The sequence below is a fragment of the Dama dama genome, chromosome 24 (genome assembly GCF_033118175.1).
Source record: "Dama dama isolate Ldn47 chromosome 24, ASM3311817v1, whole genome shotgun sequence".
NCBI classification, from domain to species: domain Eukaryota; kingdom Metazoa; phylum Chordata; class Mammalia; order Artiodactyla; family Cervidae; genus Dama; species Dama dama.
Genome location: NC_083704.1, coordinates 58,420,847 through 58,433,081, shown reverse-complemented (window position 1 = coordinate 58,433,081; position 12,235 = coordinate 58,420,847). Strand labels below are relative to the sequence as shown.

The 12,235-nt window shown below is 50.7% G+C and overlaps 1 protein-coding gene across 1 annotated transcript; it reads left to right on the top strand.

The window, feature by feature from the left end:
• The first annotated feature begins 300 nt into the window (after positions 1-300).
• Positions 301-4,372, top strand: LOC133045489 (appetite-regulating hormone). Its single transcript, XM_061127588.1, has 4 exons — positions 301-460; positions 660-773; positions 3,630-3,738; positions 4,224-4,372. Exons 1-4 carry the CDS (start codon positions 353-355, stop codon positions 4,241-4,243), a joined length of 351 nt encoding a protein of 116 aa, XP_060983571.1. The 5' UTR covers positions 301-352; the 3' UTR covers positions 4,244-4,372.
• The last annotated feature ends 7,863 nt before the right edge of the window (positions 4,373-12,235 follow it).

The following is a 12,235-nucleotide window of genomic DNA, read 5'->3' as shown; positions in this document are numbered from 1 at the left end:
TGCCTGGCTGCTCCCAGCTGGACTTGGGAGCAGCCCCGGTGCCCCCGCATCTCCTGGGACCTTGCTGGTTTGCCTTCTTCACCCCTCCACCAGAAACCTGGCACAAGGTTCTCAGGGTGGGGAACGAAGGATGTGGACACTGCCAAGCACCCGCCCCCGAGAGAACAGTCGTGGGAAGGAGCCCGCATGCTCCTACCTGGGGAGGTGGGCAGACGGCACTCCTGGGGGAGAGCTGCTCCAGACAGCAGTCACCCCGGGTGCAGGGGTCCAGCGCGGAGACCCGCCGCCATCTCTATAACCGGCCCAGAGACCCCCTCTCCTCCAGGTCCGTCTGCCTCCAGCCAGGGAAGCCATGCCTGCCCCACGGACCGTCTGCAGCCTGCTGCTGCTCAGCGTGCTCTGGCTGGACTTGGCCATGGCGGGCTCCAGCTTTCTGAGCCCCGAACATCAGAAACTGCAGGTGAGACATCAGCCCGGGAGCCCCGCATCCTGAATGCCCCGAGCCGTGTGAGCTGGGCAGCAGCTCGCTCTGAGCTTCAGCTTTCTCCCCGAGCCCGAAGGAGGGCTCTGGGTCTGATCGTGGGTCCACACCTCACTCTGCTTTTCGGAGGAGAGGAGGGGATTCAGGGCCTAACGGGAGCACCTCCTCTTTCCTGCAGAGAAAGGAACCTAAGAAGCCATCAGGCAGACTGAAGCCCCGGGCCCTGGAAGGCCAGTTTGACCCGGAGGTGGGAAGTCAGGCGGAAGGTGCAGAGGACGAGCTGGAAATCCGGGTGGGTCCCTCTGCAGTAGGAGGGCAGGTGGGGCGGGCAGGGGAGGGCGGCCACCCACACACGCCCACTTAGCAGCTACTCAAGGGACATCAAACAGCGGGACAAGAGTGGACTCCACACCCCTGGCTCTGCCAGGTCTTCTCCATCGACAGGCAAATGTCTAAGGAAATTTGCTGCAACAGGAGGAGCCCCGGCAGAGGGGAGGGGGCGTGCCAGCAAGTATTCACATCACTCAGGAAGGAGAAGCTGCTCACAGGCTGCAGGTGTCTCCCCGCAGAAAACCTCCTGATGGGCTCAGGGCCCTTCAGGACCTGAACTTACTCTGTCTTGGCAGGGCGGCACCCTGGACGGGTGAACCCCCCTGCAGGCTAGGACGGAGCCTGGCAGGCTCGCCTGGGCTCAGGAATCCTGCCCAGGGCAAGGGCGCCGTTTGGAGAGAACGGGAGGACCAGGGCATGAAGGGTTTTAAGGGCCCCCTGCCATGTGGCCTTCCTGCCTGGGGGCCTGGCCGCGGTCCCGGGAAAGGACTGGCAAGGGTTTAGGTGGGGATGGGCATCTCCGTGCAGGGCGACCAGGGTCCCCCGTGGTGCCCGGTCACCACCGAGCGCCACACCCCCTCGGCCTCACCTCCCACGGCTCCGCCCTCCTGCACGCGAGTATACGCAGTCGCTTCAGTCGTGTCCGACTCCTTGCGACCCCACGGACTGTAGCCCACCAGGCTCCCCAGCCCGTGGCATTCTCCAGGCAAGAGTACTGGAGTGGGCTGCCAGGCCCTCCTCCAGGGGATCTTCCCAACCCAGGGATCGAACCTGCGTCTCTTAAATCTCCTGCATTGCCAGGGGGGTTCTTTAGCACAGCGCCACCTGGGAAGCCCTTCTACCCTCCTGCTTGGCATTGAAGCTCTACAACCGCCTGTGAGGTCGGTACAGCTGGTCTCCGTGGCCTCGTTTAGAGATGAGGAACAGAGGTTCAGCCAGGGGAATTCGCTGGCCCAACGGGCCGCTGCCTGCAGGCGCCGAGGTGGGACCCACAGTCTGGGGGCCTCGGGTCCCCAAGCACTCGCTCTCCGTCGCCGGTCTGGCAGAGAGAGCAAGTGCCTGGAAAGTCTCCTCTGCCCGCCTCTGCTCCCATCAGAGGTCAAATCCCCAGCCCCTGACTCGCCGGGCGCCTCCTCCACCACATGTGAGACCCCACCCGTCACGTTTCTACTTGACAACGGCCTGCAGTTCTTAGATTAAAACCAGGCCCAGCGGGGCAAGGGAAGCCCTGGGACGGCTCAGATGGGGGAGAAGTCTTGGCTGGGACTTCCCAGTTTCCACAGAGGCAACAGCAGGCCCCGCCTCAGCCGGCACCAGGAGTGTGTGATGTCCAGAGGTGGGGGGCCCACCAGATGTGGGGGAAGCCTGAGACACAGGCCGCAGAGCGTGGGCTGTGCACCCCAAAGCCTCCATTCCCGGGGTCCCGCCTCAGGCGTCGCAGGCCCCTCCTCTCCCTCCAAACATTTTCCTAAAATGGAATCTCAGAGCGGAACGCTGTATAGACCAAGTCCTGTCCCACCCCACCCGTCACCCACAGACCAGCAGACACTGGGGCCAAGGCGGCCGTTTCCAGCCCCCCGAAGCCACGCTCTCCCATCCGACAGCTCCTCACCTCCTGTCACCGCCCCTCGCCCGGCTCCAGGGCGCAGACCAGCCTGGTGGGTCCCCAGCTCAGTGCTCACGGAGCCCCAGCGTCTGCTGGGGTCACCCGACCACCTGCATTGGCCATGGGGCTGGAGGAGAAATGAGTATTTACTGAAGGGAGGGAACCGAGGGGCCTCAGTTCCCCCCAAATCGATGACGTCATCGCCACAGCTCCATCTTCACAGTGGACGCAAGAGGGGGAGGTAAATTTTAAAAGGGGAACCCACATTTTATCCGATATTTTACCCACATTTTACCCACATATGGCCCCTCAGAACCCACATTTTGTTTTAATAACACCGCAGAGCATCCCGGCTCATCTGTGAAATGGGAGGCGGAGGGAAAGGCACTCAGCCCGGCTGAGCAGGCTGAGCCGGGGCAGGAGGACCAAGGGCTCCCTTTCGGCCCCAAGATCCCTTCGTGGACTCACCCAGGAGCTCTGTCACCAACACAGCCAGGCACTGGATGAGCAGAGGCGAACATGGTCTCCGCTCCCCCGGAGAGAAACAATGATGCGGCCACAGAGTTCCTTCCTGGTTGCCCAAATCTTTGAACTTCAACAAGTCGTCTCATAGGCTGCTGAGAAACTAGGAGACGTGGGGTGATCCCCCTGGAGAAGGGAAGAGACAGAGGCACAGAAAGAACAGACTTGGCTCAGAGCATCGTTCTAGGAAGAGGTCAACTTCCTATCTGGTCCAACCCGGAACAAGGAAGGGCCTGTGTGGTCGAGGGGAAGAGCTCCTGGGAAGGGAGGGGGGTGCAGAGACTGTCCCCGGGCCGGTGCTGCGTCCACTAGGGAAGCCCTGCTCCCACATAACGCTGCCAGGGCCTGTAACTCCACCGCTGGCCATTCCATTTGACATCTTCCAAAGCTGAAAGGTGGGGGGGGGGGGGGGGGGTCACCTGATCTAGGGGACCCCACAGCTTTTATCCGTAACCTCCTCAGAACCGGGTAAAGAGGGCATAAGGGAAGCATCCTAAGGATCGTGGAGTGGTGAGACCAGGCCTGGGACGGCTGGTGACCCGGCTAGGCCACCCCTTGGGGACCCTGTCGGACCCCAGCCCCCCCTCCACCTCCTGAGAGCCCAGGGCCTCTTCTGGGGTGGGGGTGCAGGGGGCAGGGGTGGAAGGGTGGGGGTGACCTCTGACGATTCCTGGGTGGTCCTCCTCCTAGTTCAGCGCCCCCTTTGACATTGGGATCAAGCTGTCAGGGGCTCAGTCCCTCCAGCACGGCCAGACGCTGGGGAAGTTTCTTCAGGACATCCTTTGGGAAGAAGCCGACGGTAAGTCCTTGCCCGGCTTGGCTCAACTGCAGGCTTCGCCGGAGTCCCAGTGCGAGCCTGCCTAGGGGTAACAAAACAGAGGTTTCATTCCCCACCCTGCCTCTCTAAAGCCCTTCTAATTCCTCTTTCCCGAAGAGTCATCACTCAGTACCCATCGGGGACAGGGGCCAGGGCCGCAGCTTTTAGGGGACAGGCCGAAGTTGTACGGTCCAACTCGGGGGCCTGTCCTCTCGCCATTACAACACATCTCCTCCGTCCCCCTGCAGAAGGAAAGCCAGATTGGATGGCAACAGGACAGCGGACACAGTAGAGGTTTTTTTGGTGGTTTTTCTTTTTTTGGCTACACTGCAAGGCACATGGATCTTAAGTTCCCCGACCAGGGATCAAACCCGTGCCCCCTGTAGTGGAAGCATGGAGTCTGAACCAGTGGACCGCCAGGGAAGTCCTGGACACAGTTCTTTGACTTGCCCTCTTGCATTTTTCAGAAACCCTGGCTGATGAGTGACCAGCCCTGGGACCAACCCCCGTCCGTTCTCCACCCTCATAAGCTCTCACGTGGCTTCCAGGACACTTCCGAGACCACACGCAGCTCTGAGGGGTGCTAGCCTAGGAGATGAATAAATGCTCAAATGGATGCAAAGGTTCAAAATGTTTATTTCACCAAAGACGAAAATTTCACATTTCAATGAAAAACAACCTGCCCCCGCAATTCCTGGTCTATGGTCAATGGAAAGAGAGGAGAGGACGAGGAAGGACATATAGCAAGGAGGTGTGCATGCTTAGAAACCAAACCAGATCCGCTCCTACAAGCAGATACGGCTGCCGGGGATTGCAGGAGCGGAGGTGGGGAGACGAGGAGGGGAACAGGAGGGGAAAGGAGGGGCAAGACGAAGGAAAAGACGACAAAGTTCCTTTAAACAGCAGAGCTTCCCAGGTGCCAAGCTGCAATGGGGGCTTCTTATTAATAGCTAGCAAGGGCTGTGTGAACAGGGAAACTTCTGGTGACACCATCAGAGCCGATGTCCCTGAACTGACATTCACGGGTGGACGGGATGCTGGGAAAGGGAAAGCCTGATTTTGAGGCTGGACATGAGTGGGGCGCTAACAATGGCGAGCGCCACTGCTGGACCTGGCTGACCTAACCCCTCCTCCTCAACCAATGAAAAGGCCTACCACAGCGGACGCCACCGCCTGTGGCCGAGACTGACCACTGCCTTGGTCTCTTCGTTGATCTGGGACACGAGGTTGATGTCCAAACACGCTTGCAACCCCAGCTCATGGCTGAATGAGCCTTGATTGTTAAGCACCACAACTGAATTTCAGTGAAGACCCAGTCTTCCTGGAAGGGATGTCACTTAGCACTCACTTGCACTTTGGTGCGAACATGTGAGCTAACTCAAGAGCTGGTGGCGATGGGTGGGCAATCACGGGGGAGGAGCACCACCCAGACACCCACCTGACATGTGCACACCCGTCACCAACATGCAGGACACCCCTCTGTGGAGCCGGGGCAACAGCCACACTCGGGAGAAACCTTGGTCACAGGGAGCTCCCTCTAGGAGCCAAGTACCTTCTCCAGTGAAGTTCTGGCCACCCGGCAATCAATCATGCCTGCATGCTAAGTCGCTTCAGTCCTGTCTGACTCACTGCAACCCTATGGACGGTAGCCCACCAGCCTCCTCTGTCCGTGGGATTCTCCAGGCAAGAATACTAGAGTAGGTTGCCATGCCTGACTCCAGGGCATCTGCCTGACCCAGGGATCGAACCCGCCTCTCTTACGTCTTCTGCATCGGCAGGTGGGTTCTTTACCACTAGCACCACCAGGGAAGCTCCCAGGCGCTCAAGACAAAGCACGAATCACTGATCACGCTTGGTGGGCACCCAGAACCCCCACCACCATCCCTCAGTGAAGAGCCACTTGTGGCCAGAGGACCATCACTAAGGTCAGAGAGCCTCTTAGAAACAGAATCTGGGGCCCCGCCCCTGCCCTAGGACAGATAAGGATCTGCTTTCTAACAAGACCCCCAGGCGCATATAAAGTGGTTTAGAGGCCACAGGGTCCAATTCACGAGCAGAGCCCCGTCTCCCGCCAGGCTTGGAGCAAGTGTCGACTCTCCTGTGACAAGAAAATGCAGGCCTGGCCTGCGGGCCTCAAAAAAACTGAGCGCGCAGGAAAGAGCTGTCCTTCCTGCTCTTTCACGTACCTCCCCCACCGGCCCACTAAGCCTCAGCTCTGACGTCAAGGCCAGGCCTGTCCATCAGGCGGACAACACACACACTTCTCCATCTCTCGGGGCACCTCACACACTGACAATCTGACTGCCCAGTGACTTAGCTCAATGAGCCCTTGCTTCTGAAAGCATCTGCTTCTAAGTGGCAATCACAGTTTGAAAGGCTTTGTCCCCACAGGAGGAATCTAAGGTACTAGAAAGCAGGTGAACGGCTTGGGTCGGGGGAGGGAAGGAGGAAGCTGAAGCCTCCAGCCCCTCGCTCTGATGCAGAGACCAACATGCGGGCCTGGAGCTGAGTCACATCCCAGCTCTAAGGTTGAGCAGGGGTGCCACCCTAGCCCACCGCCCTCTTCTCAACACCCAGAGGAGGACCCAAGGCCTGAACACATTCAAAGGGCCCAAGAAACCCGCTCCTGACCTGATGGACAGCAGCCAGATGGGGCTCAGGGGAGGACAGGTGTCAGGCCCCAGGGAACGCTGGTCACCGGCTGCCCCTCCTCAGAGACAAGGCCTTACTCCTTCCTCAAGGGCCACACCAGCCTTCCCTCCCACTCGCCCAGATCATTCACTCCACACACAGATGAGAAGCACCCACTGTGGCCTGGGCTCTCTCACTGGCCCAGGCAGCGCTGGAAAGCTTCAGACTCAGACTTGAACGTGAACACCAGCTGTGGACCCACCCATGACAGTGAAGTGTGCGGGCCCTTCCCACGTAAACACTCGTCTTCACTGGTCACTGTCAAGGACGAACCAAGCATCTCCCACATGACACCTGCACGTTAACTGTCTTAACAGCCACCACTTACTGCATTCTTCCTGGGCACCCCTGGTAGCTGAGATGGTAAAGAATCTGCCTGCAATGCAGGAGACCCAGGTTTGATCCCTGGGTCAGAGAAGACCCCCTGGAGAAGGGAATGCTACCCACTCCAGTGTTCTTGCCTGGAGAATCCCAGAGATAGAGGAGCCTGGCGAGCTACAGTCCATAGGGTCACAGAGAGTCAGACACGACTCAGACTCTTTACAAAGAGTCAGACACGACTGAGCGACTAACACTTTCACTTTCCTGGGCACCAGGCACTGCTCAAAATACTGCTTACATGAATTTAGCGTGATTTCAGTTAATTTTCACACAAAAAAACCCACTTATGAGGGAGAAAACTGAAGTCCAGAGGCATTAAGCGACTTCCCAAGGTCACAGAGCAAACACGTTTCTGACCCACCCAGAGCTATGGGCTTAGGCCACACTCCCGCACACTCAGCTGCTTCCCGCACATTCAGCTGCACACTCGGTGACCCACATCACCGCCTGACCCTACTGCCTAAGGTCCCAGGGGTTCCTCTTGTTTCTATTTCTCATTTTCCTTCATAATACACGGGGTCAGCTTGGAGTGGGCTGAGAACAATTTCAAGTCAATAACTGGCAGAAAAACTGATCACAGGGAACACACTTTAGAATACATAGCATTTCTAACCTGTTCCCAGGTCAGCCTGCTCACACCTGCTCCTGCACACGTCCCTTCTTGACACCACTAACTCCGGTTCTCTGAAGCTGGTGTACTTATCCCCAGGCTGAGCAAGGTATTTGCCACAGGGGAGAAAACACCCTCCTTTAAAAACAGACTTTAAAAAAACCAAACTTCTGTGTTCTATAACTAATATGCCAGGTACATTAGCATATGAACTAGCACATGAACTTAACCTCTTACACACTGACAGGGGTGTAAGAAATTCTCTTATGATGGTGTACAGACACAACAGTAGAGACTCAAGCTTAGTTACCTCCCTTTAGTCTGAATCCACGTCCACAAGGCATTGACAGATGAGCGTTTACAGCAAGCAAGGGGACTGCCTGGCCACAGACCAACGGTTCTTCTGCCATCTTGGAAACTTCACTCAAGCACCACACACTTTAGTGGACACTGGCCCGGATGTTACGGAAATCACTGATGCAAAAATGAAAACCCTTGGTATCTTCAGGACATTCCATCCAAATGCAGAAGAATACACCTTCTTCTTAAGTACACATGGAACATTCTCCAGGATTGACCACATCTTGGGTCACAAATCAAACCTCAGTAAATTAAAGAAAACTGAAATCAAGCATCTTCTCTGACCATAATGCTATGAGACTAGATATCAATTACAAGAAAAAACTGTAAAAAACAAACACATGGAGATTAAACAACACATTTCTAAATAACCAACAGGTTACTGAAGAAATCAAAAGGGAAATCAAAAAATTTCTAGAAACACATGACAATGAAAACATGACAACTCAAAACCTATGGGATGCAGCAAAAGCAGTTCTAAGAGCGAAGTTTATAGCAATACAATCCTACCTCAAGAAAGAAGAAAAACATCGAACAGACAACCTAACTTTACACCTAAAACAACTGGAAAAAGAAAAAAAAAAAACAAAATTGGTAGAAGGAGAGAAATCATAAAGTTCAGAGCAGATATAATTGAAAAAGAAATGAAACAAACAATGATAAAGATTAATAAAACTAAAACGGTTCTTTGAGAAGATAAACAAAATTGACAAACCTTTAGCCAGACTCATCACGAAAAAAGGAGAGAAGAATTAAATCAGCAAAATTAGAAATGAAAAAGGAGAGGTTACAACAGACAATGCAATACAAAGGATTGTAAGAGACTATTATGAACAGCTATATGGCAATAAAATGGATAACCTGGAGGAAATGGACAGATTCCTAAAAAAGTTCAATCTTCCAAGACTGAACCAAGGAGAAATAGAAATTATGAATAACCCAACTACAAGCACTGGGATTGAAGCAGTGATCAAAAATCTCCCAAAAAACAAAAGCCCAGGACCAGATGGCTTCACGGGAGAATTCTATCAAACATTTAGAGAAGAGCTAATGACTATCCTTCTAAAACTCTTTCAAAAAACTGCAGAGGAAGGAACACTTCCTAACTCATTCTATGAGGTCACCATCATCCTGATACCAAAACCAGACAAAGACAACACAAAAAAAGAAAACTACAGGCCAATATCACAGATGAATATAGATGCAAAAATCCTCAACAAAATTTTAGCAAACAAGATTCAGCAACACATCAAAAAGCTCATACACCATGATCAAGTTGGGTTGATTCCAGGGAAGCGAGGATTCTTCAATATACACAAAAAATCAATGTGATACACCATATTAACAAATTGAAATATAAAAACCATATGATAATCTCAATAGATGCAGATAAAGCTGTTGACAAAATTCAACACCCACTTATGACTAAAACTCTTCAAAAAAATGGGCATAGAAGGAACCTACCTGAACACAGTAAAGGCCATATATGATAAGCCTACAGCAAACATTATTCTCAATGGTGAAAAACTGAAAGCATTCCCCCTAAGATCAGGAACAAGACAAGGGTGTCCACTTTCACCACTATTATTCAACATAGTTCTGAAGTCCAAGCTACAGCAATCAGGGAAGAAAAAGAAATAAAAGGAATCCAGATCGGAAAAGAAGAAGTAAAGCTCTCACTGTTTGCAGATGACATGAAACTGTATACAGAAAATCCTAAAGATAGTATCAGAAAATTACTAGAGCTAATCAGTGAATTTAGCAAAGTTGCAGAATACAAAATCAATACACAGAAATCACTGGCATTTCTATATACTAACAATGAAAAATGAGAAATTAAGGAGTCAATCCCATTCACCATTACAACAAAAAAGAATTAAATATCTAGGAATAAACTTACATAAGGAGACAAAAGAACTGTATACAGAATGTGAAAATTATAAAACACTAATGAAATAAATCAAAGATGACATAAACAGATGGAGAGAGATTCCATGTTCCTGGGTAAGATGAATCAATATTGTGAAAATGACTGTACTACCAAATGCAATATACAGATTCAATGTGATCCCTATCAAATTACCAATGGCATTTTTCACAGAACTAGAACATAAAATCTCACAATTCATATGGAAACACAAAAGACCCCAAATAGCCAAAGCAGTCTTGAGAGAGAAGAATGGAGCTGGAGCAATTGGCCTTCCTGACTTCAGATTATACTACAAAGCTACAGTCATCAAGACAGTATGGTACTGGCACAAAAACAGAGATATGACCAATGGAACAAGACAGAAAGCCCAGAAATAAACCCATGCACCTATGGGTACCTTATTTCTAACAAAGAAGGCAAGAATATACAATAGGGCAAAGACAGCCTCTTCAATAAATGGTGCTGGGAAAACTGGACAGCTACACATAAAAGAATGAAATCTGGACACTTCCTAACACCACACAGAAAGATAAACTCAAAATGGACTAGACACCTAAATATAAGACCAGAAACTATAAAACTCTTAGAGGAAAACCATAGGCAGAATACTCAATGACATAAATCAAAGCAAGATCCTCTAGGACCCACCTCCTAGAGAAACCAAAATAAAAACAAAAGTAAACAAGTGGGACCTGATTAAACTTAAAAGCTTTTGCATAGCAAAGGAAACTATAAGCAAGGTGAAAAGACAACCCTCAGAATGGAAGAAAATAATAGCCAATGAAACAACTGACAAAGGATTAATTTACAAAATATACAAGTAGCTCATACAACTCAATACCAGAAATACAAACAACCCAATCAAAAAGTGGGGAAAAGACCTAAACAGACATTCCTCCAAAGAAGACATACAGATGGCTAACAAACACATGAAAAGATGCTCAACATTGCTCATTATGAGAAATGCAAATCGAAACTACAATGAGATATCACCTCACACGGGGCACAAATTGCCATCATCAAGAAGTCTACAAACAAATGCTGGAGAGGGTGTGGAGAAAAGGGAACCCTCTTGCACTGTTGGTGGGAATGTAAATTGATACAGCCACTATGAAAAATGGTATAGATATTCCTTTAAAAACTTGGAATAAAACCACCATACGACCCAGCAATCCCACTCCAAGGCATTTACCCTGAGGAAACCGAAATTGAAAAAGACATGTATCCCATTGCTCACTGCAGCAATATTTATAATAGCCAGAACATGGAAGTAACCTAGATGTCCATCGAGAGATGAATGGACAAAGAAGTTGTGGTAAATATACACAATGGAATATTACCCAGCCATAAAAAGGAACACATTTGAGTCAGTTCTAATGAGGTGGATGAACCTAGAACCTATTAAACAGAGTGAAGTGAGTCAGAAAGAGAAAGATAAATATTGTATTCTAACACATATAAATGGAATCTAGAAAAATGGTACTGAAGAATTTACTTATAGGGCAGCAGTGGAGAAGCAGACATAGAGAATAGACTTATGGACATGGGGAGAGGGGAGGAGACTGTGAGATGTATGGGAAGAGTAACATGGAAACTTACATTACCATATGTCAAATAGACAGCCAACGGGAATCTGCTGTGTGGCTCGGGAAACTCAAACAGGGGCTCTGTATCAACCTAGAGGGGTGGGGTGGGGAGGGAAGTGGAAGGGAGGTTCAAAAGGGAGGGGATGTATGTATACCTATGGCTGATTCATGTTGAGGTTTCACAGAAAACAACAAAATTCTATAAAGCAATTATCCTTCAATCAAAAAATAAATTAAAAACAAAACAAAAATGAAAATGCAGTGCTTTACTAAGTGCTTGCAGGAGAGCTTGACTATGGCTGATCCCAAACTTAACACAGAGAGAAAGATGTGAAACCTCAGAAAGGCCGAGAGCAGATTTCCAGAGACGAAGAGGCTATCGCTGCGTCAGATGGACACAGCTGCCATGCGTTTGGCTGAGACCGAGTGAAGAACGTACTGGAAATATACAAACCAATGACTGTGTGTCCAAGAGGCGGCCTCCACAGATTCCAAATTTATTTGCTGTTCCTGGAACAGAGCCTCCCTTCTGGCGCATTCACTTCTGGCTTGAGCACTCGTGTCCAGGGATACCTTAGAACAGCACTGGAAGGCGGGAGGAAATTCTGTTTCACAGCTTTGTAGTCAGTTTGCCCAGAGCTCACAGTCCAAAGCCCACAGAACAACAGAGTCATCGACGACACCCTTGGGCACTCAATTTTTCTTCCTCCTATTGCACTGCTCTGGAACAAAGAAGGTGTTTATTTTTCATGGCCAAGAAGCACAAGTATATCTGGGTGTTCCTAGGCAGTAAATTGAGAGTTAATGCTCAAAGGCAGCAGAACTTTTTTAAAAAAAATTTATTTATTTGGCTGCAACGCATGGTATCTTCATCATGTCAAGCAGGATCTTTTGCTGCATTGCAGACTCTCCTCAGTCGTG